Below are 26,791 nucleotides of genomic sequence, written 5' to 3'. Positions count from 1 at the left end.
AGGTCAAGGGTCACCTCATCCAGCAACTAGGGAATTCTGGGTAAATATGTCATCTTATCTCTGGTTGGTCAGCCCCTCCCACCCCCTCCCCCGCAGCATATATCTCTCTAGGATCTAATACACAAACCTTGCCAGTCTGAACCCCACGCTGCCCCCTGGTGGCAAGAAGAAGAAAATTATAATAAAATAAACAAAAAATTAGCATAAGTATCAGATTAGCTTGTGCCCCCCTCCCCCCCCCCAAAAAAAAACAAAACAAAAAAACAAAACAAAAACATTGGACCCCACAAAAGGCAGAGAGGGTGAAGCTCAGGACCCGTCCCACAGCTGCCCCTGGATATGCCCGTTCACATAAACGTTATGACAAACTGATCTCAAAACCTAACTACAGCTCAATCAGCCATTTTTAAACGGCACACGCAGGGGCACCTCACGCCTGCCACTCAAACCCCCCCCGACTGCCTCCTCCTCCCCCCATCTGCTCCTCTACAGGTCGCTCTCTCCGTACAGGGCCGTGGAGAAGGACATGTAGTCCAGGGCCCCGGGGACGCCGTCCGGCCCCGTGTAGGGCGCCATGCGGGCGATGCAGTACTCGGCCTGGTCGGGGGAAGCTCCCGCCGCAGCTCGTCGGCTGTGATGTAGTTCTGATGGAAACACACACAGACTGGACATCTCAACCCGCCGCTCCACTTTTATCACAGGAAACATTCCGATTCTTTTTAAGGCTCCAACGTCTAACAGCAATACTTCATTACTTTGATTCTCTGGAGTTTAACACAAATATCTGGAGGTTTCAATACCAGCTGGTCACTAAATTCTCCTTTCTACTAAAGCTACCCAGACCATCAATAAAAATCTAAATAATAATAACTAATAATTCTAATAAGACTGTTACTAATGCTACTCCAACTACTCTAAATATCTTCAATCAAGGTTCAACCAAGTAACCGAGTAAAAAGACCTAATTATTGGAGTTTTCAGGTTTAAGTATTTGTGTATTTAAGAACTTGTTGCTCTGATTCTCCAAAGTTAAACATTCACACACTATTTTCAATTCTTCACCTGTTTTCTATGTAATTTCAGACATTGAGTTCCTTCTACTAATCCGACCAACAGTAAAGTGAGTACAATTAAAAATAATACAACTTTATCTTAATCTCACTGTTCCACAGTCTGTTTTTAAATAATGAATTCAGAAAAATGAAACCAATCCATTTTAAAGTGACTCTTGAAATAACTAGTTTTTTTATAAGCCTCCGGCTGCTGCTGTGACGAAACAGTTAAACTGCTAAGAACATCCTGAAGATCACAGACAGACGGAGACGGAGACACACACCTTGTCGGCGGCCAGGATCTTGAAGGAGGCGATGACCTGGTCGGCCGTGTCGGTGTCGGTCGTTTCTCTGGACATGAAGTCGATGAAGGCCTGGAAGGTGACGGCGCCGCTGCCGTTGGGGTCGACGATGGCCATGATGCGGTTGAACTCCGTTTCACCCTGAAGGGCGACACAGGGCAGGTTAACCCGGGGAGAGAGAACACACTCCGTCCTCACACACACACACACACACATGAATGAGACAGCCGGGTGTGTAAAACACTCCTGACCAGTGATTTGACACGATGGGAAGCAGGAAGGGAAACACGGAGATTAGAGGTTCATTACAGCAGAGATGAAGGTTCACACTCTCTAGATCAAACTACATGAAGCTGAAACACAAAAAACAAGAACAGAGAGACAGCAGAGCGTCTGCAGGCAATACTCAGCTCTGTGTGTGTGTGTGTGTGTGTGTGTGTGTGTGTGTGTGTGTGTATATTTATTTATGTCTCAACATGTGTAGCAGCACTCCATTCACACATTTGTAGTAATAGTACGTGTCTCTTGTGTCGCTGCATCTCAACAAATGTAAGACAATGAAACAACCTTCCACCTAATTTGATTCCCACCGTGAAACTCTGCAGATTGAGATTTATTCCCTATAAACGGATTGATTTAATGTTTTAGCTCGTGAAATTCCTAAAAATTCCATTTTAGAGTAAAATATTTCATGAAATCACTTTTTTTTTCTTTTTTAAAACCAAAGATGGACACTCCACATTGAACGTCAGGAATGTTTCAGTACATCTGAACTTGTGTTATTTGAAACTGAGTCTCTTCTGTGTTTTTAAAGTTTGATGTTTTACAGTTCAGACTTGGTGAAGCTGCTCTAGTTTTGTACTGCTGTGTGGGTGGGTGAGTGAGAGAGTGAGAGAGTGAGAGAGTGAGAGAGTGAGTGGTGTTGAGGTTGTGTGTCAGTGTTTGTTTGGACCTGCAGACGCCCTGACAGCGCCGTGCAAGCAGCAGTACCAGGCTGTTTCCTGTAGCAATGAGGAGAGCTCGGAAATCATCTGAGACCATCTGACCCGATCGCTTCTGCAGGACGCCACAGCACAGAAAGCACCGGGGGGGGGGGGGGGGGGGGGGGGGGGGTAAAGAAGAGGGGGAGGAAGGAGGAGGAGGAAGGAGGAGGAGGAAGAGGGAACACAGATATCCAGAGTGAGTGAGAATGAAGGAGAGGAGGGAGAGAAAACAGCAGCGTTAGAGACAGTCAGCAGTAGAGTAAGAGTGGACTGACAGGAGAAAGGGGGCGGGGCTAAAGCAGCACACAGCAGCAGAGACCCCCGGTGGACAAACAGGGACATGACACCTGTCTCCATGCTGACGGACTGAAGCCTGCCTGGACCCAGATGGTCAGGAGAGCAGGAGAGGCGGCTCGCCATCATTAATAGTCAGTGTAAATTTTATCTATTGCACTTAGATCTTTAACGCCTTGATTGATGTGTAGTTCCATGTTGGTGCAGTGGGTGGCAGCACCGAGTCACCGTCATGTCTGACATGTCCTCAGTCCAGCTTCAATTTGGTATTAAAGGAGAGATATGAAGGTAGTTGATCACGATTTGACACCACAGCAATGTTTCATATTGCAGTACCTCACTGTACCACCTGCTGGTACGAAGTGGAATTACAGGGCAGCTAAATGAGTGTCGCTTTCTGTCTGCATGATCCACCTTGTCGGGGCAACTGATGAGGTTTTGTGTCTCCCAGCTGACGTGTTGGTATTATGTGATATTACAGAGTAAGCAGCCTCGTCTCCGCTCTCCTGCCCCCAGGCAGGACAACCACCCCCCACCCCCACCCCACCTCACCCTGGTCCTCCACCCCATCCCTGGAGCTCCTACCTGCTTGTCGTTCTCCACATCGTAGCCCAGACTGATCAAACAGGCCTTGAACTCCTCGGCCATCAGAGCCCCGCTGTGGTCCTGATGTGGCCAAACACCCAACGACAGAGCGCCACACGGTCAGGATGAACCATCGAGACACGGGGGCGGACGGATGGATGGAAGGATGGAGGGATGGATGGATGGATGGATGGATGAGACCAACAATCCACAGCATGCACCAACATGGAGGACGGGCAGAGACATTGATGGAAGTTCAGACAAAGTCAACACGCGTGATAACGTGTGTTGTTGGTGATCTGCTTCTCGACGTCGCTCCTGCCTCACTTCTTAGATTCACCTGAAGTTCGATTCCCTGGCGATACCTGTGCTCCACTGTCGCATGTCCTACAGTGTCCTGTCGTCTCTGTTCAGTGATTTCTAACCTGTCGTGTCTTTCTGTTTACATCCTTTCCTCCGTCTGTTACAACGTAAACAAAGCTAAACACAGATATCATACAACCCCACACACACAACCCCACACACACACACAACCCCACACACAACCCCACACACACACACAACCCCACACACAACCCCACACACACACACAACCCCACACACACACACAACCCCACACACACACACAACCCCACACGCACAGTGTGGATGAAAGAGTGAGCAGAGGAGTGAATGAGGGAACCACCATGTGGACAGGATCAGGAATCACACAGTGAATAATGGCGACGTTTCTCTTCATCTTCAGAAAATGCGACACAAAAGCAGTATGTTCCCACGTTCGCAGTATTTATAATACTGGAGGACATTCTGGATGGACGCTTCAATAAACTTCAGCAGCTTTTAGTTTCCCAGCAGCACCCGGTGATCTGAACCCGACACTCAAACATACTCACACGTCTGGCTCGCCTCTCTGCAGCCGAGCCCTGAACACACCGTTCATCACATTACACACACACGTTACACACACACATTACACACACACGTTACACACACACGTTACACACACACGTTACACCCACACGTTACACCCACACGTTACACCCACACGTTACACACACACGTTACACACACACACGTTACACACACACACGTTACACACACTCAAACCCGGTGACGAGTCTTCATTCCTCAGGCCAGAAGACTCTTGAACTGCAAGTAGTCTGCTGTCAGCTCTGAGGGTGATGGAATATTTATAATCCAGTGCAATAACCATCATCTGATGCATCGGTGGCACTCTAGTCACTGCTTTAAATGTGTTTCTATGAGTGCTGTAAAAAAAACCACGTTAACTTAATTAACTGATTTGAAACGTAATTAAAGCAGTTTTGTTCACTTCCGGGGTTTTTTTTGTGGCTTTTTTTATTCCCTTACCGGAGCAGCAGCGTCTCTGGATGCAGCACCATGACTACAGAGCAGCACAACACTGAGTGGAATAATATTAAGGTAGAAAGTTTCACTTTAAAAAGTTCCCTGACGGCTGATTGAGAAAGTAATAGTCATTAGCTTTACTTTAAAAAGCCGAATTTAACAACCACACAAAACAGCAGGTTGCCATGTTGGCTGACCAGGAGCCACCAAACTGCTAAAGCTGGAGGAAATACTGGTAAAATATACATTTCTCCTCTTTCCCTGGCTCTCCTGTATACTCTGTGTGTGTGTGTGTGTGTGTGTGTGAATATTAAAGTATACTATTGCCATTTTGAGAATTTGAATATTTCTAGAAAACAAAGTTGTAAACTTACTACATGAACAAAGTGGTGGCCCTGCACTCTAACAGAACCCAGACTTATGTTAGATATTTATTAATTCATTTATTATGTTTTTATTATTTTGCTAATCTTGGAGAGAAACGATTTCATGCAAACCTAAAAGGACGTTATTAAAATAGTCTTTAAATTTAAATATAGTCTGTGTGTGCTGAGTCGACATTAATTCTCTTGGTTGTCTGAATAAATATCCATTACAAGCTTCAGTCTTCAGTAGAAAAACAATGTGATTAATCGCAATTAATTACAGAAAATTGCGCCATTATTTTTTTTAATCGATTGACAGCACTAGTTTTTATACATTTTACTGTTATTTCAGAGACTTTTTAAAAAAGTCTAGTTTGGAGCCTGATGCAGAAACATTGAGTTTTTGTATGCGCCTACAGGCGTATGTATTGAATGACAATAAAGCTCCATCCATCCATCCATCCATCCATCCATCCATCCATCCATCCATCCATCCATCCATCCCTTTGTCTGCTTGTGTTTGACTGATCGGAGCTCCTGTCTGTTTTAACGAATGTAAACAAACCTTTTCATCCTATATTAATTTATTTATAATAAGGAGCCCTAACTCTTAGTAACAGTTTAAGTAAATAAAGCAAAAAAAATAAATAAATAAATGTCTAAATGCATTTAAAACATCTGCAAAAACAACAAATAACTAAAATGTCAAAAAAAGAAAACGTCAAATTGGCTAAAAAGCTAAACGGTAGAAAGGAAAATAAATTAAAAAATGATGCGTAAAAACAGCTAAAATAAGTAAAACGATGGCTAAAGACTAAAATAAAGTACGAAGCTAAAACATTTCAAACTAAACATGGACAGTTGCAACTTGAGACATGATCCCAGTTTGAGAACTTCAAAACACTGAGATACGAGGGCGAGGAGAGGAAATGGCCCCTGACCTTGTCGAAGTGGTTGAAGGAGGTGCGGTACTCGTACAGCTGCTCCTGGCTGATGCCTTTAGCGTCACGCGTCAGGATCTGGTTCTCCACCTCGTTGATGGTCCTGGCGATGGTGGTCAGCAGCTGCTCCCAGCCCACACGGAGGTGCTGCGAGGGGGTAAGTACACAGAATGACCTCGGACACTACGCGGCTCTAACAAGAGCGACTCTGCATTTGTCTTAATAGAAGATGGATTTGTTCCAGAAAACTGGTCTGAAAAAGTCTTCTTGAAGAATCAGTATTTAGGACCCCGGTGTTGTGGCGGTTTCTGCATCAGAGCCGGGCTGTGGCCTCAGAAACGAGAGGAACGCGCCGGAGTTGCTCCACAGGAAACTCGAGGATCAGGGTGAAGGAAAGACGCTGTTGTTTAACACGCAGGTTAAAGAATTTAAAATGCATCTCGCAGTGTTTCCACTGCTCTAAACACTTAACACTGCTCTAATTCATTCTGAAAATCTTTCTCTCATTCTGGGGCGTTGGCCAAATACCAGACTGATTCGAGGACGAGTTCAGTAAATATGAAGCGCCTGAAACAATCGAGCAATAGCAGTGTGTGTGTGTGTGTGTGTGTGTGTGTGTGTGTGTGTGTGTGTGTGTGTACCTCCATGGTGTAGGGAGTGTACTGGTTGTCGAAGATGAGGGCCTCCTGGATCAGCTGGTGGCAGTCCTCCAGCTTCTTGATCTCGGGGGCGTAGGACATGATGGTGGTCTGGTACTCCTTCAGGTTGGTCAGCTGGTCCTCCAGAGTGCCGTTCATCTCGATGGATATCCTGCCGATTTCCTGAGACGCACACAAACACACGTTCGTGCCGTTCCAGAACATCCACAGGTTCAAATTCTCTCCTGGCTTTAAAGCAAACGGCGACTCTCCAGTTGGCCGATGGAAAAACTGCTGAAGGCCGATCGATCGGCAGGACGCCGGCGTGTGACCGGTGAGCCGCTTTACCTCCATCTTGGCCTGGATGTATCCTCCCACCGCGTTGGCCTGAGTGGCGAAGGTCGCTCTCAGAGTGTCGTTGGAGTTCTGCTTGTTGAGCTCGCCCTGGAGGGCGTGGTCACGCTGCGGCACCATCTCCATCGCCTGCACACACACACACACACACACACACACACACACACACACACACACACACACACACACACACACACACACACACACACACACACACACACACACACACACACACACACACACACACACACACACACACACACACACACACACACACACACACACACACACACACACACACACACACACACACACACACACACGTTAGAAACCCTGCCGATTGCTCTCAATAGAAGTGGAGAACGGCGAGGCAGCAGCCCACCTTCTTCCACTTGCTGTCGATGCTCTCGGGGGTGATGGTGGTGTAGGGGTTGGCCCCGCTCAGCTTGATGCCGTTGTTCTGGGCGATCTTCTGCACCTCGGCCTGGATGGCCTGGATGGCCTCCCGCTCCTTGTTGGCCTCGGCCAGCGTGGACTTGAACTGTTCGTGAGCCGTGATCAGACCCTGCGGGAGGAAACGCTTTGTTAAGAGAATGAACTGGCTCTCTGCTCTCCGGTGAAGGTTGGCGCCACTGGTTCACCTGGATCTCCTCGATGTTGTGGACGATGAACATGTCCTGCAGGTCCTCCATCGCTCCCTCCATCCAGTTGTTGAAGGGCGCCGCCCTCTTGGCGTACTCCAGGTAGAGCTCATCTATCGACTCCAGCTGCTTCTCCGTCCTCTGATGGAGAGAACCACAGGGAGTTTAAAAGAGTGCAGAGCGGCACAACACATGACACAAGCATGGCGGGAATCAAACCGTGTCCTGTGTCAGGAGACGGTGCAGTGGTTAGCATCGTCACCAGAGAGAAAGTCCAGGTTTGATTTTGGTCTCTGTGACTTTGCGGCTTTTCTTTTGGCCTTTTGATGACATGTACAGTGCTGTGATGTTGTTTAATGACCTAACGTGTGTGTGTGTGTGTGTGTGTGTGTGTGTGTGTGTGTGTGTGTGTGTGTGTGTGTGTGTGCACGCACATTCACATCCAGAACTCCTGTGGCAACGAAATGAAAACACCTGAACATGCAAATAGTTTACATTGGCCGCACTGTGACCGGGGCAATTCTGACACTTGAGCAACTAATTTCACAAAACTATCCGGTTACTTTTTATTTAAACCTGTAACTACAGAACAGTTACAACAGAAATGAGATTAAAACTGTTTAAATAACTTTCTGCTTCACAATACCTGTGAAATAAGTAGTGTGATCATTTCTGGAAATAGGGGGCAAATATCAGGGATAATGATAATAATAAAATAAGAAGAATAGAAAAAATATTTAAGTAATTACAATATCAATAATAATAATAGCAATAGTAATAATACATTTAAAAAAGAAGTGTTGAGCAGCTTCAGATCTGAGCTCATTAAAACTGAAATATCAATTTATCACATTTTTACAGTTTTAACTGATTTCATCAATCGCTGGGAAACGTTCTAACCCCACGAGTCTGAGTCAAACTGATTTTTATAGTGTGCTTGTGAATCAAAAAAACGGTCCACCAGGGGGTGTTGGTCACTGCGTCGTACCTCCAGAGACTCCTTGCGTTTGTGGGTGAGGTCTCCCAGGGAGTCCCACTGGTCGCAGATCTTCTGACAGCGAGCGTTCACGCTGGCGGCGTCGTAGTAGTCCAGTTCACTGGAAGACAAAAAGCAGATTTTTCAGCCCGATACCTCCTCCCATCACTCGCCGTGCCATCGGCCGGTCGGAGGCTTTACTTGAGTTCCTGTGCGATGGCGGCGATCTGCTCCACTCGGTCCTGGTGAGCTGCCAGGTCACTCTCGAAGGCCTCGTGTTTCCGTAGCAACGCCTTCACTTCTGATAGGGTGGAGGTCTCATAGTCTTTCTGGGTCAACATGGCCTCCTTACCTGCACACCAAGCAACGATGTCCCACTTTAGCTTCAGTTTTTATTACCTACTACCAGTGGCAGCTGGCCAATAGAGGGCGCCAGTCAGGTTAAACTTTCTCCGTTATAGTTATTTTTAAATTCACACAAACAGAAACATTCAGAATTTATCAAATGTGTCCAGGTTTGTTAATGTTTAAAAATGCTTAGATATGCTCATATTTATCAATGACTGACTCTTTTTTTTGAGGTTTCTTTCAAAGCAAGCCAAAATGTATTGATGTGTTTGAAAATAACCCGATGTCCCTTATATTTTTCCTGAACTCATTTCCAGTAGACCAGCCCCAAAACACTTTCATTTTCTAAAAGGGACTAATGAAGCTTCTGCTTATATTTGTTTATTGGTATGTTAATAAGTCTTAATGAGCGTCTCTATTCACTGGCCGTTTAAAAGAACTATAATGTTTCACCACTAGGGGGCTCTGTTCACTAGCTGTTTAAAAGAACTATAATGTTTCACCACTAGGGGGCTCTGTTCACTAGCTGTTTAAAAGAACTATAATGTTTCACCACTAGGGGGCCTCAATCTAAAACAGACCAGATTGTCGTAACGTGGTTTATAAACTCTATTTAAATGAAGTTAACATTGGCTGAAACTGAATAACAATGACGAGCCAACCTAAGACCTTTACCAGCAGCCGCCGCCGCCGCCGCCGGCGGCTACGCTTTAGTCTTACATGTGAACAGAGAAGCTACACGGTTTGTTTGCTGCGGCAGAAAGCAGCACAGCAGGAGGCCGCGGCCGTACCGTCGGTCCAGGACTCGTGGATTGCGGCTTTCTGACGGAACTTCTCGGCCAGATGCTCGAGTCTCTCCAGACGTCGGATCTCGCTGAGGATCCACTCCTCATAGCCTTTTTCTGCCCCCTCCAGAGAGTGCCACGCCCCGTTGATGTCCTGAGAAACAAACGGCATCATTCTGTTTCCAGAGTTCAAGTCCTCGTTCACACTGCAGGGGAAAGTGACCCAATCCTGATGTTTTACTCAGTGACTCCTATCAACCTTTAGTTTCCATGTTAAAGATCCAATTGGGAGGTTTTCACACCAGAGCCAGGCTCCATCGTATTTGGTTCCAACTCAGATATTCTTCTTCATCGACTGACGTCACTGATAAGGGCTGGAGGAAGCGGCTCCGCCAGAATAAAAGCTGTGCTCTCTTTCTTCCTCATATCTCGATTCTGTTGCTCGTATTTAACAACTTGAAAGTGAATCTACACGCTGACCTGTGTTGCCAGATATGGCAGGTATCCCCCAGTTGGGGAGCCAAACTTTATCTCGTACATTCATGTGTTCTTTATTACACATATAATAGTTTTAACGTGATTCTGAGATTCAGGCTGGTTTTTATTGAGGTGTTTGGGATTTATGTCGTTTGGGCTGGAAAGACTGAGTCCCATCTGGCAACCCGGCGTGCCATGCATCAATAGCGTGATGCTCAGTGTGACTCTACGTCATCTTCTGAGCTCTGGGGCCTGAAAACATCCGGTCCGATCACGTTCACACGGCAGGTCGCGTTTGAAACGATCACGCAAGGAAAGAAAAATCGGATCCCCGCAAAACTGAGAATAGAGGATGACGACGTGCGGCGTGGGCGGAGCTGAGCTCAGGATCGGTGAGTAAACAGGGGAGTGAGATCACATTACAGGATATACGTTATGACAGGTAAGTGAAGTTAGTTTAAAACTGTTCGTCTGGATTAAAAGCAGCTGTTGGTCACAATGCGGCTGTTCCCTGGCGGGACTCGTACCGACACCATGCGTCCCTCCGACGGCATGAAGGCGGGTCTGTTGCTGAGTCTCAGTTTGGTCTGCAGAGTGTTGAAGCTGATCTCCAGCTGGCATTTCTCCTGGACCTGGAAAACAACCAAACACAGCGTGAGTCAAGCTGCAGCCGGACCGAGCTCAGGTGTGTTCTGGTTCAGGGAGGCTCAGGTGTGTTCTGGTTCAGGTGTGTTCTGGTTCAGGTGTGTTCTGGTTCAGGTGTGTTCTGGCTCAGGGAGGCTCAGGTGTGTTCTGGTTCAGGGAGGCTCAGGTGTGTTCTGGTTCAGGGAGGCTCAGGTGTGTTCTGGTTCAGGGAGCCTCAGGTGTGTTCTGGTTCAGGGAGGCTCAGGTGTGTTCTGGTTCAGGGAGGCTCAGGTGTGTTCTGGTTCAGGTGTGTTCTGGTTCAGGTGTGTTCTGGCTCAGGGAGGCTCAGGGGTGTTCTGGCTCAGGGGTGTTCTGGCTCAGGGGTGTTCTGGCTCAGGGGTGTTCTGGCTCAGGGGTGTTCTGGCTCAGGGGTGTTCTGGCTCAGGGGTGTTCTGGCTCAGGGGTGTTCTGGCTCAGGTGTGTTCTGGCTCAGGTGTGTTCTGGCTCAGGTGTGTTCTGGCTCAGGTGTGTTCTGGCTCAGGTGTGTTCTGGCTCAGGGAGGAGCTCCGGTACCTTGGGTGGTTTGTGCACACAGCGGTAGTCTCTGAAGTCCTCCTGCTTGGCCTGCATCTCCGTGACCGTGTTCTTTGGTTCTCGGTTCTCCAGCCAGGGGATGGTCCGGCGGATCCACTCCAGCAGCTGCAGGCGGAGCAGCGCCAGTCAAACACTCGTTTATACAGCAGATAAAGAGGAGGAAGAAGTCTGGTCTACTACTGGTCTAAATTCGGGCTGGGCGAGTTGGCCTCAGAAAATCTAAATAAAAAATCTAAATGATTTAAAGAAAAATGTTCGTTTTGATTCGATTGTAAAAAGTGAACGAGGCTCCGTCATTCAACAAATTCAAGCTTTAACGCAGGTTTAAGCAAAAGTGTAACAGCAACTAGGGAAACTCACGAGGAACGGTACAACGGAACGTGAAAAAAGTCTAGAAACTGTGGGCTGGGGCTTTGGCAACTTCGTATTTGCAGAATAAAAATCCTTTAGCTACAAATTCTATAAATCAATGAAGTGGATTCTCGCCCAGGCCGAGTGTAAAGCTTTTCATTAAAAGGTACAAGAGTCTGAACTGAAGCCGTTTGGAGTTGCTGACATCGGCGAAGACAAACGGAGGTGGACCCGGGGAGTGGAACCGATACTCACGTCGCTGGCCAGCTTCTCGTAGTCCTCCATCATCTGCTCGTTCTCCTGGTTGACCGCCAGCACTTTGCAGATGCGGTTAGCGGCGGTTTCGGCCTGTCGGGAGACACGGTGATGAGCGGCGCCGGCGCAAAAGCTGAACTCACTGCCACAACTACAACAAGTGGCAGCAGCTTCTGCTTTCATTCGTGAGCCTCCATCACTTGGTCAGGCCACTAAGAGTTTGCTCTCAGGTTTGGGTGGAGGAGAAACACTTCAAACAGGCAGTGAACAAACTTTAAAGCCAACCTCTTGAACCTCGAAAACCAAAGCAGCCTTTGCTTGATTAAAGCATGCGTCAGCTGGTCCTGGTTAGTGGAGTGAGACATTAACGGTCCAAACCAATCAGACTGTGTTTTTAAACTCCATGCGTCTCCCTTTAAAACCAGGGAATCGTTCAGGCAGCTAGTTACATGTTGGTGCAGCTCTGGACTCCATCAGTACGGCTGATAAAACACTACTGAGCCGCTGAAATACAAGACAGGACAGAGGCCTCCACTTGTAAAAACACACGAGAATACACATATTGACATTTCAGAAGTGTTAATAGCAGAAGAGACAGTGGCCGTGTTTCCCCCAGTGATCCCTGTTGGACTGTCACTTGTGGGGAAACAGTCCAGAAACGGAAACGTGGGAAAGCGTTTGAAGATGTTTGTTCCTGAAGCAGCCGAGGTTTTCTGAAGCGCCGGGGCTTTTACCTTCTGCGCGCCGGAGAAGGCGTGATAGAAGCAGGACACGTAGGTCATTATGGCCTTCTCATCCGGCCGCAGCGTGCCCACGATGTCTACGCAGCAGAAACAGAGAGACAGAGTGAAGCCAGAGACCCAAAGCAGCTCGATACCGCCCCCTGCAGGACGCCACGGAGAGCGCGTGTGTGAGAGCAGTTCGCTGGAGAGTCGCTGCCCTGCTTTCCTTCAGGTCCACGACTGTAAAACACCAGGAGGAGGAGGAGGAGGAGGAGAGGAAGGCCAGGGGCTGACCCAGTGTTAGTAGCAGAGTCGGGAGCTGAAGCTCTGGTACCTTCTGTGCTCCAGAGAAAGCGTGGTAGAAACTGGACACATAAGTCATTATGGCTTTCTCATCTGGACGAGCCGTGTTCACAATGTCTACAGAGGAGGAGAGCAGTTAGTCACACACACACACACACACACACACACACACACACACACACACACACACACACACACACACACACACACACACACACACACACACACACACACACACACACACACACACACACACACACACACACACACACACACACACACACACACACACACACACACACACACACACACACACACACACACACACACACACACACACACACACACAAAAATAAAACCTCTAATATGAAACTTTACCTTTTAAAACCTCTAATATGAAACTTTACCTTTTGCTAATAAGAATGTTAACATAGATATTTAATATAAATATTACTTGTTCCATGTCATAAGCCACTGCTTTTGTGTATTATTTCATCTTTCCTTTCATATATACTATTTCAAAATAAGCCTCTACTAAATCCTGTCACAGCCACAGAGATGAAGTTTACAAGTCTGTGTATACAAAATTGTAATCTACATTTTTTAATTAATTCCTAAAAATTTAATTCCAAGACTAAACAGTGCTAAAGGAGCAGTTCTTAGATTACACATGTGCGAGGTACATTTGTATGCATTATTGGTATAACTAAATTTTACATCAGATACACAGATATGAGATCACAAGGAAAATGATTTGCAGCTACACATCTCAGAGTAGGCGTTAAGAACGTTATGTGTACGTATATATTAGTACGTATGTAAGGTGTTGAGACATAGGTCACTTTTCCATGCTAGAGAATATATAAAGTTGATATTATTATTATATACCCAAGCTTATTTTAATGTGATATTATCTATTTCCCAGAGTATGTCTGTAAGGTGGTAAAATACTATGCAATACAGCCTCCATTCTTCTCTGTACCATGTGTTTGTAAATACATTTGTTATTATTTGTTGATGCTTTTTATTTCTATATGTTTGCGTACAGTGTTTGTACATTTTCTTTTTTTAATTTAGCAGGAGAACCGCCTCATTTTAATGACTTAATGGAAGTGGGTCACTTTCCTATAATTCTATCTCTCTGGCAAACATAAAAACAACGAGCCAAAACAAAAACGGGAAAATTCCAATGATGGGGCAAAATTAAAAAAAATAAATAAATAAAAATAACCGGGCAGAAAAGTGAATCAAAAACAAACCAAAAAAAAAAAAGGAGAAAAAAAACCTAAAAATGACAAACAAAACAGAAAAAATACAACAAACAAAAGACCCAAAAATTTAATGAAAGAGTTAAAATATAAAGACAAACATTAAATAAAAACAAACACCACGAGGTAAAAGATGAGGAGATCTTTGTGGCAGTGGAGCTGCGCTGGGAAACCAAGGATCAGTGTCCAAACAGAGACAACACGTCTGAAAACTTTTCTACCTTCGGCGTCCAACATCTTAGGGATGTCCAGGTGCTTCTCCGCCACCTCGAAGGCGTTGTTCAGGTTGGTGACGGGGTCTTCCTTCCTCAGGCTGTCGTAGTCGATCAGATCCGGTCTGTGTCTGTGGATCAGAGCGTTGAAGGCGAGGCCGTCCTTCCAGCTGCCGGGAGAAAAAACACACACCACTTCAGCAGGGCCACGGCTTCATCCGGAGCTCGTCTCCCCGACTTCACATTCAGAGGACTTGACGACGAACAGCGCTTCGCTTCCAGTTCCAACACAACTGTTCTGTCAGATTTGACAACAAGTTGGACTTTACAAGTTCTGTAGAGACTTTGTGCTTCACATGAACCCGTCACACTTTTCCCCCAGAAACAATTTGCATCAACAGACTAAAGAACAGACAGATCAGCACAGCAACCGAGTGACGGGGTCCAATGGCAAAAACAAAACACAGAAAACTACTTAAAAGATGAGACAAAACAGGGACGTTTATGGACCATGGGTGAACTGAAACAGTGAGTGTGATGCGTTCAGGGAACATTGGTTAATGGAAACTCAATCCGTTGATAATCTGCAAAAGGAAACTGACTGAAAGTTCCACTTGTTTAAAGACAATCTGTAAACTGGAACATACCAATGTGTAAATAATGGACAATCTGTGGAGATTACTACGTTTACTGTCAACCTGTCCGAGAGGCATTCAGGGAACACTGTAAAATCCAGTCTTTATGTCTAAAGTGCAGCCACAGATCGTTGTCCGCAGTCCTTCCAGCAGGGGGCGGTGTCGGTCCAGAGTTAAACAGGAGTGAGAGTGTGTGTGTGTGTGTGTGTGTGTGTGTGTGTGTGTGTGTGTGTGTGTGTGTGTGTGTGTGTGTGTGTGTGTGCGTGTGTGCGTGTGTGTGAAAGGCTCAGTTCCAGTAATAATGTGCGTTTGATTAAGCACATTAGCAGGGCATTATCAGTGAAACAGACACATTTCCATTAGAGCTGGATCCAGAGCAGCGCCACCACCTCCAGATGATTTCAAATGAGCTGGAACTGTGTTGACCTTTGAAACCGGCTGATAGCTGGCAGAGAAGAGGCGTCTGTCAACAGGTCTGGACACCAGCAGAGAGAGTGTGTGTGTGTGTGTGTGTGTGTGTGTGTGTGTGTGTGTGTGTGTGTGTGTGTGTGTGTTACCTCATGTGGAAGTTCTGCACATTGACATTCTTGTAGGGAGCGGTCTTCCTCTGGCACCACAATAGAAGACCCTCCTTGGCCGAGGTCTCTGCAGAGGAGAGAACATGAGGCGGAAGAAGAAAAAAAACAAAAAGTAAACTTTACTTTCTACATTTGTACTTTACGAAGCCGGTGGTTAAAAACATCATTTCATCACAGCATGCCAGGAGCTTCGGGAACAAGGACAAATTGTGTCCGATGACCAATAAACAACTTCTAGGCTCAACCTGTTCATGCGTCCACTCATGAGACGTTCAGGGAACGTTTGTAAATTGCAGTACCTTCCAGTCGCTGCATGCGAGTCGATCAGGAATATCGGTGAATCACAAGATCTGCTCTGAACTTATGTGAAGTGTGTGTGTGTGAAGTGTTCAAGGAGAACTGGTAACTTTATTTATTTATTTACAAAGTCTGCATGAGGCGTTCAGGGTAAATGAGAAAAATGTAAGAAGACGTTAAAGATTAAAGCGTCTGTCTGTGTATGCATCTATATGTTTGTTCTCATGTGAGGCGTTCAGGGAAACTTGTTTATAGTAGCACTTGTCTGCATATGAGGTGTTCAGGGAACGCTGGTAAATTGTAATGTCCACTGGCGCCCTGCACGCGAGGCGTTTAGGGATCAATACGATGTGTTTGACTCTGAGCGATGAACACGACCTGGACAAACCAGTCGTTTACATCCATCAATAGCTGCATCCACATGCAGCCTCTTGTGCGAGGCGTTCAGGGAACACTGGCCGTTGTGTGTACCCAGCCTGTGTGTGAGGCGTTTAAGGGGCATCAGTTTAGTACATCGTCTGCTGGCAGCCTGCATGTGACGCACTTTCAGGTCGTTCAGTAAATAAAAGCTCTATTGATTTGTTGCCTGTTAAAAAACTTTTAGCTTGTAGAATCCGTCCAGGATGCACTGAAGGAAAAACGCCGTCTGGCGAAGACGTTTCAGGAAACGCCAGTGAACTACAGACCGCATGTGAGCTGTTCAGGAACGTCAGTAAATCGTAGGACTTGATGTCTTGCTTGTGGGGAACACGGTGTGTCGATGATCACTCCAATCACCAGAGCACTTCGGACGCTCGCTATGATGGAGGATTTATTTTGATGTACCCACCTAATTAAAACTTAAAAAAAGAGTAAAGGATAAAGAATGTCTTACAACTACACGGAATATTATCATTGTGTGTGTGTGTGTGTGTGTGTGTGTGTGTGTGTGTGTGTTTTCCACTCTATTTCCCACAATGCATCTCATGCCTGAACATCTGCCCGTGTGTAAACATGGCGGCTCCTGCAGGCCTCGGTCTGATCATTAATGAGACCCTGGCGGAGAGCGGTGGCCGTGTCCTTCAGGCTGCTGCTGCTCGCCTTTATGAAGAAGGTCAAGGTTTTAAACATCCTGATGGCAGGAGGCAACCTGAAGGGGACGGAGGGACGGAGGGACGGACGGAGGTCGTACCTTCCACAGAGATGTCCTGGATGGCGAAGCGGAGGATGATGGTCCAGATCATTCCCAGGGTCATCTTGGCGTTTCCATCCACGATTTCTGTACGACACAAACGAAGGAAATAACTTTGTGGTTTAAGAGAGACGAGCTGCTAAAATCCCTTCATTCTTTAGGAAATGAGAAAAAAGAAAGAAAGACAATTCTGTGTCAATAAGCAGATTATTGTGTTTGAAAACAACCTGAAACTTAAAGTGAATCAACGTTTCACCGTTTTTATGATCTCAGTAATAAAACACAGGAAGCTTCATTCACCTCATTTCACTTTTCTGTCAACAGAATCATAAATAAAGTAGATTCTTGAAAATCTGAGGACTTGTCTGTTTAACGTCCACCCGGACGACGCTGCAGGAAGATGATGGCTGATCGTCACTTTATTCTCATTATCACAACACGAGACAGCTCCCTATTGCAAAAGACTGACCGAACCGCCATTAAACATGTTTCCATCCACTGAGCATTTCTACTCTGGCAATTAAAAACAAACACACAACAAAACCCACATTATATTCAGATTAATTGCGGCTAATTCACAAATATTGTTCTGGGAACTAATTGAAAGTTTCTTCTTCACTGTGGCACAAAACACCAAAGAGAGTTCAGACACTGCTGGACACGGTCCTTGGATTTATCTTCGGACTCAAAAACACTGACATGTAATAATGAGCAGCTCCTGTTTGAATGGGATTTATATCGTCTCATATAAAGTCTCATCAGGTTCCTTTAATGTAGGAAATAGTTCAGTCTCAGATTCAGACCAGTGATGAAGACAATCCTGACCTGCGCAGACACTGACGAGTTAGAATGGGTGAAAATATAGACATTGACTTTGATTTCACTAGTTGAATCTGTACTTTTAGTGTGTGTGTGTGTGTGTGTGTGTGTGTGTGTGTGTGTGTGTGTGTGTGTGTGCGCCTTCCTCTCGCTCCTCAGCAGCTCAAAGTCACGTTAAAGTCAAACGGTTCAAATCTTCGTATCAAATCTCCTGACGGAGTTGTCTGACGGAGTTAACGTGTCACACTTCTGAGGAGGAAGAAGAGCTGATGCGAGCGGAAACAACCAGGACGACCTTTACAGATCCGTTAATGCAGAGAGGCGAAGCGCGGCGGCCATCTTTTCTCTCTCTTCAGTTTAATGGTCGCCGTATCAGGAGCTGGAGGAATGTCAGGGCTGAACTCGGCGCCTCTCAGTGACACTCTGAAGATAAACATATTGGTGAAGCCTTTAAGGCCCCGTTGACACGAACACGGGTGGATTCACTAAACTTTCTTCACTCTTTGGTCCGTTTTCACGACACCAGTGTTCTGATCCACTTTATCCATGAAGTTTTCATCTCGGCTCCCAAAGTAGAAAGATTCTTTCACGGTGGCGATTCCGTCCTGCAGAGACTGATGGAGGCGACAGAGCCTGTTACTGTGCACCCCCCCCCCCCCCCTTACTCTGAATGTTCCTGTAAACAAACATGGCCGACCCGTAGTGGTTTGACTCCTCTTCTCGTTTCATCGTCCACATTGGTAGTTAAATAGTTGAGACTTTCCCTGATAGCATCTGATTCCTCTTCAGTCCATAAGGATGTCGCTTCTACATTTTGTTCACCTTGATAGTGTTTTGTTCTCTGCACACGCGTCTGTGTGGTTTCAGTACTAAAACAAGCGACAGCGCCCCCCAGTGGCCCGGCAGACTAACTACATGGTTGTCAGGGTGTCTGCTGCTGCAGTGGAAAGCGGTTCGGTCTGTGTGAAGTTTCCATGTTCTCTCTGTGCACACACCTCGCTCACCTCCAGTGTTTTAGATCTTCCACAAGAGTACAGATGACGGTCTCGGCTGTGTTTCTTACCTTCAGCTCCGATCGACACCAGCTTGACTCCTTTACTGGCGATGAAGTCCAGGGCTTTGTTCACGTTGTTGATCTTGTGGACCCTCATCTTTCCTCGCTCGGGCTTGGGTAACCGCTCACCTGCACAAGAATCACACCGCTTGAGTACGACAGACGAGAACTTTTATATATATATATTTTTTTTCCATACTCTGCTGCTCATCCCACAAATGCAGGAAAAGCCAAAATAAGTGTGCAGCAGACGCTCTGCTCCTGGAGTCGAACACGTGACCCCGGCGTGGTGAGGCTCTGCTCACCTGAGATGACCTCCAGCAGCAGCATGAGCTTGAGTCCATCTCTGAAGTCCTCCTCGATGTTCTCGATCTGCGTGCCGGCCTTCCTCAGGTGGGAGTTGCACCACGCCGTGAACGTCTGCGCCAGGAGACAAACGCTCGGTTATCAAAGCTCCAGAACGCTGCTCTCAGGGAAATCCAGCACTTTCTCATTCGTCAAATGACAGAACAGGGACAGGAAGGCTTGTAGAAAGGAGCAGGAACGTATACTTGTACTCTTCAGATTCCCATAAAATTAGTTTAACATAAAAACCATTCAAAATGGATTCCACTACATTTTCAATGTTCCATATTGTGCAGACAGAGTCTAACTGAGACACAAGCAGAAAAGTCAGAAATGAACAGAAATGAAGGGAAAATTACTGAATAACTGAGGAAGTAAACCGACAAACTGAGAAAGATTCATTTGTAATAAAAAACAAGGAGCTTCAGACCTTTAAAAAAGAAAAAAAAGAAGAAGAAGCTGTGCCCACTCCTCCAGGTCATGACGATAAACACTGACACACACTCTCACTCACACCAACAAGACCCTCCGTCAGGACCAGTCAGGACCAGGGAGGACCAGTCAGGACCAGGGAGAACCAGTCAGGACCAGTCAGGACCAGGGAGAACCAGGGAGGACCAGGGAGGACCAGTCAGGACCAGGGAGGACCAGGGAGGACCGGTCAGGACCGGTCAGGACCAGGGAGAACCAGGGAGAACCAGGGAGAACCAGTCAGGACCAGTCAGGACAAGGGAGAACCAGGGAGGACCAGGGAGGACCAGGGAGGACCAGTCAGGACCAGGGAGGACCGGTCAGGGCCAGGGAGAACCAGGGAGAACCAGTCAGGACCAGGGAGAACCAGTCAGGACCAGTCAGGACCAGGGAGAACCAGTCAGGACCAGGGAGGACCAGGGAGGACCAGTCAGAACCAGTCAGGACCAGGGAGAACCGGTCAGGACCAGGGAGAACCAGGGAGAACCAGTCAGGACCAGGGAGAACCAGTCAGGACCAGGGAGAACCAGTCAGGACCAGGGAGAACCAGTCAGGACCAGTCAGGACCAGGGAGAACCAGTCAGGACCAACAGATTACAAGAGAAGCAGTGAAGCTTTGTTGTAGAAGTCAGAACAAGCTCAGGAGCTTCTGCTGCACCAGCAACACCCGGGATCCTCCATGGTTGTGCTGTTGATCGTCATGGTTACCGCCGGCGGGTGGAGGACGGGGGGAGCTGTAACATCTGTATGAGCTCAGATTTGAGAAATCTCACTCTGATAAACTTACGCCCGTCGTCAAACTGAAGAGACCGCCAACATGCAGACCTCTTTGTTCTGACGTCAGACCGACATTAATAGTTGAACAGCGCCCCCTACGTCTGTGGAAGCAGTGACTTCCTCCATAAATGGTTTCACCCTCCCGAGCATGTAAACCGGGACAAAGACAATAATCTGATTAAAGTGGGACAACGTGATGACAGTGACCCGCTGGAGGCCCCGCCCCCTCTCCACCAGCATGCCGTCACCCCCCTCACAGAGCGCTCATTGAGCCGCGTGGATAATGGTGCAGTTCAGACCCCCCCCCAACCACCCAGACACCAGCACCCCCACCACCAGGACGGGGGGGGGGGGGGGGGGGACGGGGGGGGGGGACTGATTCTATAAACAAACAAGAAGTTGGTGAGCAGGATGAAGCCAGACAATGACACACACACACACACACACACAGGAAGTTTCAGTGCACCGACAGGAAGTTGCAGCTCAGTTCAGACATTTGGAGGGAAACTGCTTTCATCACTAAACTATAACTGACGCACGCACGCACGCACGCACGCACGCACGCACGCACGCACGCACGCACGACAAAAATCAAAGTCGAGATTTTTCCCCCTCACTGAATTTTTTTTTTTTTTTGGGAATACAAAGTGGAATCGTCCGTTTTTTTCTGGTCCATCACAAGCATGTCCCTGCTTCTAGAAAACGAATGGATTGCAGGCGGTTTAATGAAGAGGTGAGACGACGCTTCAGAACAGACCTCAGCTCATAAACACTGCAGTTATCAGGATTCGACTGAGGAGACGGAGCAGCCTGCAGCTCTGCCTTCTCCGTAAGAAGTCAGTGAGGAGCCATGAAGGTCAAAGCCACCAACCCCGGGAGCTTATAACATTTATTATTATTAAACAAGGTCATCCTGTGATGACAGGCAGGCAGTAAGCAACCCTATACGGTCAGAATAATGTGATTTAATGAGATTATTCCAGGATCCACGGGCAAATGATGAGTGACAGACAGACTTCTCCAGTTTGTTTAAAAAAAATGTAATCTTGACATCGATTTTTCACTTTTTTTCTCGAAATGCATGAGGATATATATATTATATATATATATTTTATTAATTTTTTTCTTACAGGAGCCTCAATACTGCGGCGCGTGGAAGCGTTCATCGCTGCCGTTCAATCAGACCTTTGTTTTCTGTATTTAGTAAATGATGAAACTGTGATAATAGGTTAGCGATATATCGTGCGTCCTGAACCGTGACATTGAAAAATATGAAAGAAAAGTGTGGCTCATGTGAATAAACTGTGAACGTGTGCCGCCGTCACGCCGAGTGAGCAGGGAGAGAATTAACTGTTTATCTGGACGAAAACCACCTGAATCAAAAGCTTTGTTGATTCTGAACAGTGAGTCTTCTGTGCTGGACGGACGCCTCTGGACAACTCGTGTCAACTGTTGACAAACTGCGGCGTCGAGGAAAGAAAGAAATACCAGCGATTTAAAGTTTCTGCTACGCTTTTGTCTCCAGCGACTTCTAACTGAATACATGCTGAGTCAGCAAACTGGAGACCGTTAACATCGGAGACTAGAGGCGGGCGACATGGCAAAGATATCTTATCAACCAAACTATGTCCCAAAAACAGACAAGTTAGGCCGAAGAACCTTTCCAAACATATTTCATTTATATCATTTGTGTGATTTTGCCATCATGTGCACATAAACAAACTCAAAGGTAAACAACAACATTGTGATGAAGTGACTCTGAACTGTGCCAGGTAGTGTTCACATGTTAAACATGAAAAGTAAAATAAAAACCACAAAAGAAAATATCAATTACTACTTACTTCAAATGGGGAAAACAAAATAAATAAACTGGAATAAACTCTTCTGAGGGGTCATTTAAACAGGATTTATGTACCAAAAACACTTAATATCTGATAGAATAGAGGCAAATAAACCAAAGTAACCACGGTTATTTCATTGAATTTCTTTATTTTGAACATCTCTCCCTCGCACTCGCTCTGAAAATGTAATTTGGCTTTATGGAACAGATTAAACCGAGTAACGCCGACACACAAAAGCCTTGTAAGAATCCATATTAGCGTGTCGTCACTATAATAGAAAGAAACTCGCCTGACTCACGGCAGGCCGGCCCTCGATTCCCGGGAAGTCAACCGATTTTTCAAAATATGTTGAGTTAATTTAATAGATTTGAGTTTGAAGGGGCGGCGTTCCAACATGATGGGCTTCCCCCAGAGGAATCGATGGGTATCTGCAGTGTTCGCTTCATTTATATGTCAAAAGGCTTCGGTGGCTCCCAGTGACTTCTGGACTCCATCGTGTGTGTGTGTGTGTGTGGTGTGTGTGTGTGTGTGTGTGTGTGTGTGTGTGTGTGTGTGCCGATCAGAGGGGGATTGCGGACCTGAGCCGAGGACACAGATAATGAGCTGGACGCCTCGTGTCTCTACAGGAGGGCAAAGCTGGAGGATGTGAGCCTGAAGACGGTTCACCTGCCAGACCTCAGCTGGAGCTACGATCCTCCAGCAGTGGTCACATAAGAACCACGTCTTCTGTTTACCTCCACCTGAAATCTTCACGAGAGGATTCAGAGCCTGTGAGGGAGCTTGAAGGGTGGTGGGATTAACACACATCTGACCTTGCTTTGGAACTGTCCTCCTGTCCTGCACGAGACGCCACCATGTCACCACACATGAGACCAGTGAAAACATTAGCTCATTCAGACTGGAGCTGCCCATCATCTGACACACACACACACACACACACACACACACACACACACACACACACACACACACACACACACACACACACACACACACACACACACACACACACACACACACACACACACACACACACACACACACACACACACACACACACACACACACACACACACACACACACACACACACACACACACACACACACACACACACACACACACACACACACACACACACACACACACACACACACACACACACACACCTCACACCTCACACAGGAATGTAGATAATCTCATGACTGAAACACTATTGAAGTGAGAGCTGCTGTGTCAAACACATTCAATTGTTCCCACGCCCCGTTTCTCAATGTGTGAGCAACCATCTGATGCATAAAGCCGTTGTATTTATACCCCCCCCCCCCCCCACACACACACACAGGTAGATAGAAGAAGGGTGTGTCTTGGAAAGAATGATCCAAGTTGAACACGATGCTATTGCACAACTGTACGTCAGTAGTGTTGATCACACACCCTTTATTTGTACTCACCAACACTGATTAAGTCACTGCGACACACACACACACACACACACACACACACACACACACACACACACACACACACACACACACACACACACACACACACACACACACACACACACACACACACACACACACACACACACACACACACACACACACACACACACACACACACACACACACACACACACACACACACACACACACACACACACACACACACACACACACACACACACCTCCAAGTCTTCCCCACGTTCTGACCAAGTCCTGAGAGTAAACCAGCGTTTTCAACTCCACAGGCGAGCGACTGTGCAGCTTCCCAACACCGCTGAGTCAAAGGAAACCAGATCCACAATCCGCTGTGTCGCGTCTCAAGTTTCCAAAAGTGAAGAATTCAACACCAAGTTAAATTTAGAAGCAGCGAAACCTCCAAATGACTGTGGCGAGTCAGGAAAACCCCACCGCGTGCCGGTTCAGTTAACGTCAGTACGTTTGTCGCGTTGTCCGATTGAATCTTAGGGATAAGGAAACAAACCAAGCTCCATCGGTGGAGCTTCATGTGGGACACAAACACTTTAAACCATTGAAATATCAGAAGACAAAGAGCGTCCTGCACGCAGACTGAGGGAAACGAGACGGGCAAATCAGCTCAGGATTGTTTCACCTTTTAAAAATATAAACAATTCCACTTGACTTCTGGAACATTTTCTCACAGATGCGTTGGTTTTCTATTGAACAGACTTAATCAAACTCTTTCAGGTGTTGTTTTCTTTTTTAATCAGAAAAGACTAGAAGAAAAATCTGAAAGGCTGTAAAAGTGTCTTCCAGCCGACCGTTAAATGAGACCTTCCTGAGCCGGAGCCACAAAACTACAACCTCAAAGAACTTGGACGAAGCGGGCCTGGACTGGACCGGCTGCGCAGGACCGAGCCGGGCCAGAACCAAGTTGGCCTGGACCCCAAATTAGGCTCCGCCCACTGACGACCCGTATTCTTAGACAGACTCCAATTAAAACAGACGTGTGGTCACAGCGGCTGCAGCTCAGACTGGAACAAGAAGAAGAAAACTAAAAGACCCTCAAACACAAAACCGGCAGCAGCAAAGACTCCCACATGACCGATACCGAGGAAGAGGAGGGAGGAGGAAACTATGAAGAGAAAGACAATTAAATGCAAGAGGAGGAAGAAAAAGAGTAAAGGAGTAGAAAAAAGTGTTAAAAAAAAACCAAAAGCCTCCTAACACCTTTCCTAACTCCTTTATGAAGCCTCCTAACACCTTTCCTAACTCCTTTAGGAAGCCTCCTAACACCTTTACTAACTCCTTTAGGAAGCCTCCTAACACCTTTCCTAACTCCTTTATGAAGCCTCCTAACACCTTTCCTAACTCCTTTAGGAAGCCTCCTAACACCTTTCACTAACTCCTTTAGGAAGCCTCCTAACACCTTTCCTAACTCCTTTAGGAAGCCTCCTAACACCTTTCCTAACTCCTTTAGGAAGCCTCCTAACACCTTTCACTAACTCCTTTAGGAAGCCTCCTAACACCTTTCACCAACTCCTTTAAGGAAGCCTCCTAACACCTTTCACCATCTCCTTTAGGAAGCCTCCTAACACCTTTCACCATCTCCTTTAGGAAGCCTCCTAACACATTTCACTAACTCCTTTAGGAAGCCTCCTAACACCTTTCCTTGCTCCTTTAGGAAGCCTCCTAACACCTTTCACTAACTCCTTTAGGAAGCCTCCTAACACCTTTCCTTGCTCCTTTAGGAAGCCTCCTAACACCTTTCCTAACTCCTTTAGGAAGCTTCCTAACACCTTTACTAACTCCTTTAGGAAGCCTCCTAACACCTTTCCTAACTCCTTTAGGAAGCCTCCTAACACCTTTCACTAACTCCTTTAGGAAGCCTCCTAACACCTTTCACTAACTCCTTTAGGAAGCCTCCTAACACCTTTCACTAACTCCTTTAGGAAGCCTCCTAACACCTTTCACTAACTCCTTTAGGAAGCCTCCTAACACCTTTCACTAACTCCTTTAGGAAGCCTCCTAACACCTTTCCTTGCTCCTTTAGGAAGCCTCCTAACACCTTTCCTTGCTCCTTTAGGAAGCCTCCTAACACCTTTCACCATCTCCTTTAGGAAGCCTCCTAACACCTTTCACCATCTCCTTTAGGAAGCCTCCTAACACCTTTCCTTAACTCCGTGGAAAGGAAAAGTGGATGTACAGGTGGAGGTTTCCAGCGGCGAATCGGAGGACTGCTGATCATGACGGAGGAGAGGAGGAGACCAGGCTGCTCTGGTGTCCTCATCCACTAGTCTTGACAGGTGATCATTCTCCCACACACACACCTTCGTGTGCTGACAGGTACGGCTGTAATGTGGCGACGATCTCTCGCCACACGAACACAAACATGTAATTGGTGTGTGCTCCGTGGCCGACCTCCACGCCCCTCACATCTGCCATTACATGACTCAGCAGCTCTGTGCCGACTGTTTTCACCCCGACCGACCCGCCGCCCCTCGGGAGACTCAACAGCCACAAACACAAAGGAAGCAGAGGATTAAAGGAGGGGAAACCAGGGAGGAGGGGGAGAGTGGGAGGAGGAACAGCGAGAAGAGACTTCAGGACGGTGGAAAAGTGTCAATATTAGGTACAACTTAAACCAATTTAAGGCTTTAAATGAGAATAAAAACAGGATTACTTGAGGTGCAGAGACACTTCCTCGGTGTGGGGGGGGGGGGGGGGGGGGGGGGGGGGGTAAATGAAGGATCACAGTTGGGTGAACGTGGGATAAGAGGTTTTAAAAAAAAAAGCAATTTGGGGAAGATGAAAGCTGAGGATGAAGAGGAGGAGGAGAGACGTTTATAAAGGAGCACGACATGAATCCAAAATGAAATAGATGGTTGGCTCTGAGAGGT

At 46.7% G+C, this 26,791-nt stretch overlaps 1 protein-coding gene across 1 annotated transcript in view; it reads right to left on the bottom strand.

Moving 5' to 3' along the window:
• Positions 1-358: 358 nt before the first annotated feature.
• The window catches only part of actn4 (actinin, alpha 4), a 55,586-nt gene continuing 29,153 nt past the window's right edge, over positions 359-26,791 (bottom strand). The window contains 21 exon segments of the mRNA XM_080460525.1: positions 359-602; positions 605-644; positions 1,337-1,495; positions 3,217-3,297; positions 5,891-6,037; positions 6,532-6,711; positions 6,877-7,011; positions 7,265-7,447; positions 7,524-7,664; positions 8,512-8,620; positions 8,701-8,851; positions 9,639-9,786; positions 10,637-10,741; positions 11,307-11,432; positions 11,934-12,026; positions 12,668-12,753; positions 14,448-14,608; positions 15,631-15,718; positions 17,120-17,206; positions 19,002-19,121; positions 19,298-19,412. Coding sequence (XP_080316651.1) covers positions 487-602; positions 605-644; positions 1,337-1,495; positions 3,217-3,297; positions 5,891-6,037; positions 6,532-6,711; positions 6,877-7,011; positions 7,265-7,447; positions 7,524-7,664; positions 8,512-8,620; positions 8,701-8,851; positions 9,639-9,786; positions 10,637-10,741; positions 11,307-11,432; positions 11,934-12,026; positions 12,668-12,753; positions 14,448-14,608; positions 15,631-15,718; positions 17,120-17,206; positions 19,002-19,121; positions 19,298-19,412 — 2,571 coding nt within the window. The 3' untranslated portion in view covers positions 359-486.

This window comes from Lipophrys pholis (assembly GCF_963383615.2).
Source record: "Lipophrys pholis genome assembly, chromosome: 3".
Lineage (NCBI taxonomy): Eukaryota > Metazoa > Chordata > Actinopteri > Blenniiformes > Blenniidae > Lipophrys > Lipophrys pholis.
Note: the sequence above shows the minus strand (reverse complement) of the source record. Positions and strands in the feature narration are given on the sequence as shown.